At 62.2% G+C, this 2201-nt stretch overlaps 1 protein-coding gene across 1 annotated transcript; it reads left to right on the forward strand.

The window, feature by feature from the left end:
• Positions 1–25: 25 nt before the first annotated feature.
• Positions 26–832, forward strand: SPRG_18492 (hypothetical protein; the record flags this gene model as incomplete). The annotated part of the gene is made up of 3 exons (XM_012357934.1): positions 26–130; positions 176–316; positions 659–832. Coding segments are annotated over 3 exons (420 nt in total), but the record flags the coding sequence as incomplete, so codon positions are not given.
• Between the last annotated feature and the right edge of the window lie 1369 nt (positions 833–2201).

Consider the following 2201-nt stretch of genomic DNA (forward strand, 5'->3'; position numbering starts at 1 on the left):
GCACGTGACGTTTGGATGCGAGTAGTACTTTTGCAGCTTTCTCTTTTGGCTGGCCGTCGGCTGCTGGTACGTGGCGCTGCTGTCGTTTTCGCCCGCTGTCGGCGCCGTCTCGCGCGAGGAAATTGCAACGGTTCAGTACAACATCCCTCATCCCAATCTCAATGGCATGCACTAGTTTGCCAACGTCTTTAGCAGCGAGCTCCTCACGCTCGGCCCGAAAGCACTCATGTACTGCGTCTTCTTGATCGCGACCTCGGCCGGCCTCCTCGTTTCATTTCTCGCGGGCTGGCATTTCTACCTTGTTCTCACCGCCCAAGTACGTCGTCGTGTCGCACGTGCCAATATGGTACACCCTCTCTTTTCGACTCGACGCTTGTACGCAAGGGGAGATGCCAGAGCTATCGAAATCTCTACCGAATCGGCGGGTCGCGGCACCCGAAGCTGACCCCGACACTGGCCCTAATATATCATGGCCACCGGACACGCTGCGGCTGGTCTCGCTCCCGTCGGTATCTCGCGCCACGACGCTACCCGACGAAGCGCTACTGGTCACGTGCCGCGCGTGGATGACGGTCTCCTCACGACACGGGCGATTACAGCCAAGCTACGATGCCTCCGCGTTCCCGGTGGCAGGCATCGGTCCATGGTTCGGCAGTAGCTCGCGCTGCATTGCGACACGTACAGTGTATTTGGTCCGATCGCACCCGCGGCTCCGACCACGGCGCAATCGCACATGAGTCGCGACGGCAGCCAGCGGGCAGGAACGCGACGTAGCTCGGCACGCTCCGTCGGGCTCGATGCGTACCCCTCGACGCCGGCGTGTCTCTTTTGACGCATCAGCAGCCAAGCAAACCCGCGGCGCGCCGTTCCCGTCGCACAAAACGAAGCGGTCGGCGGCTCGTAGGTGGTGGTCCCTGCGGCGTGGAGACCGTGCCGCACGTGTAGCGGCTTCGCCACTGAGGTCACCAACAGATCGACATGGCCCCGGAGAAGAATTGTTGTGCACACCGTCTCAGTCCTGTCCTCGCCGGGCTTGCTCATCGTGATCGGTATCGATTGCGTCCCGTGGCTCGGCGCGGAGACGGACAGCGAGTCTCGCGCCACGACGCATTGGTCGAACTTGTACGTCGTGCACACGGCACGGACCAGATCAAGGGCTTCAGCGCCCGATGTGGCACCCTACGCGTGGATTCGGCGACTCGGATCGGCCGATTTGGCTGCACGCGGCCGAGGCACGCGCCGTACGGTCGGGCCGTTGTCGCTTTTAACGTTGCCGTGGATGGTATCTCGTTTTGTGAAGCGATTCGGGCCGCTTGGTGTCGTGTGGATACCCACTGGGCCAACAAGCACCTCGCACTGTCTACTCGAGCTTCGCCACCAGCTCTCTGCGTTAGGGTCTCTGTGCTCTGTCTGGCGGTTGTCAGCGATCAAGCGCGCGTGCTGTCTGGGCCAGGCGTTGAACCGCTTATCTTGTCTCGGGCTCGGCCACGGCGCATGCTGCCTTCAACAGGCCTCCCGGCCCAGTACACGGACAGCCTCAATCTTGCGCGAGGACTCGGCTACGGCAAGGGCGCCTCTGAGGGTAATGTACCCGGCGGCACGGCTACCGCAGGGTAGTTTGCGTCGCGTGTGCTCGCAGCCGTTGACCCCAACAAGCTCAACAAGCCGGCAATTTGACCAGCTAGCGCGACGCTGGTTGCATCTCGTGTGAGTCCATCATGGGCTCACATCGTCTCGATCGAGCGGCGCAACAACGTCGTGGTGGCTTTCGTGTGGAGTCCTGCATGGGCTCTACCTCCCACCGTCTCGATCGGGCGCTTCGACTACCGCAAGGTGGTTACGCCGAGGGTGCTCGCGGCCGTTGCCGCCGACAACATGCAGCATGCCTCCACGGCAGTAGGCGACGAGCCGCCTCCAGGTTGAGCCGCAGAAGCACGCGCTTAAGGTCCCCAGCAGCATCAGCACCAAGGAAGAGACAACATTGTACCGCGAGTGACCACTCAAGGCGACCCGGAGCCACATCGGAGTAGCGCGCTTCGGTGGCCAGCGACTTCGAGCAGAAACCAAGCACCCGCATCAGCGACACCACTCCAGCATGGGCGACCCGCCATCGCCGGGCTACGTTTAAAGAAGCTCCAGTTCAAGAAGCCCCCGCAAGTACGATCGGCATGACCTGGCATCTGCCTCGGCGATCTTTGCTC

This window comes from Saprolegnia parasitica, assembly GCF_000151545.1.
Source record: "Saprolegnia parasitica CBS 223.65 unplaced genomic scaffold supercont2.1244, whole genome shotgun sequence".
Classification (NCBI taxonomy): domain Eukaryota; phylum Oomycota; class Saprolegniomycetes; order Saprolegniales; family Saprolegniaceae; genus Saprolegnia; species Saprolegnia parasitica.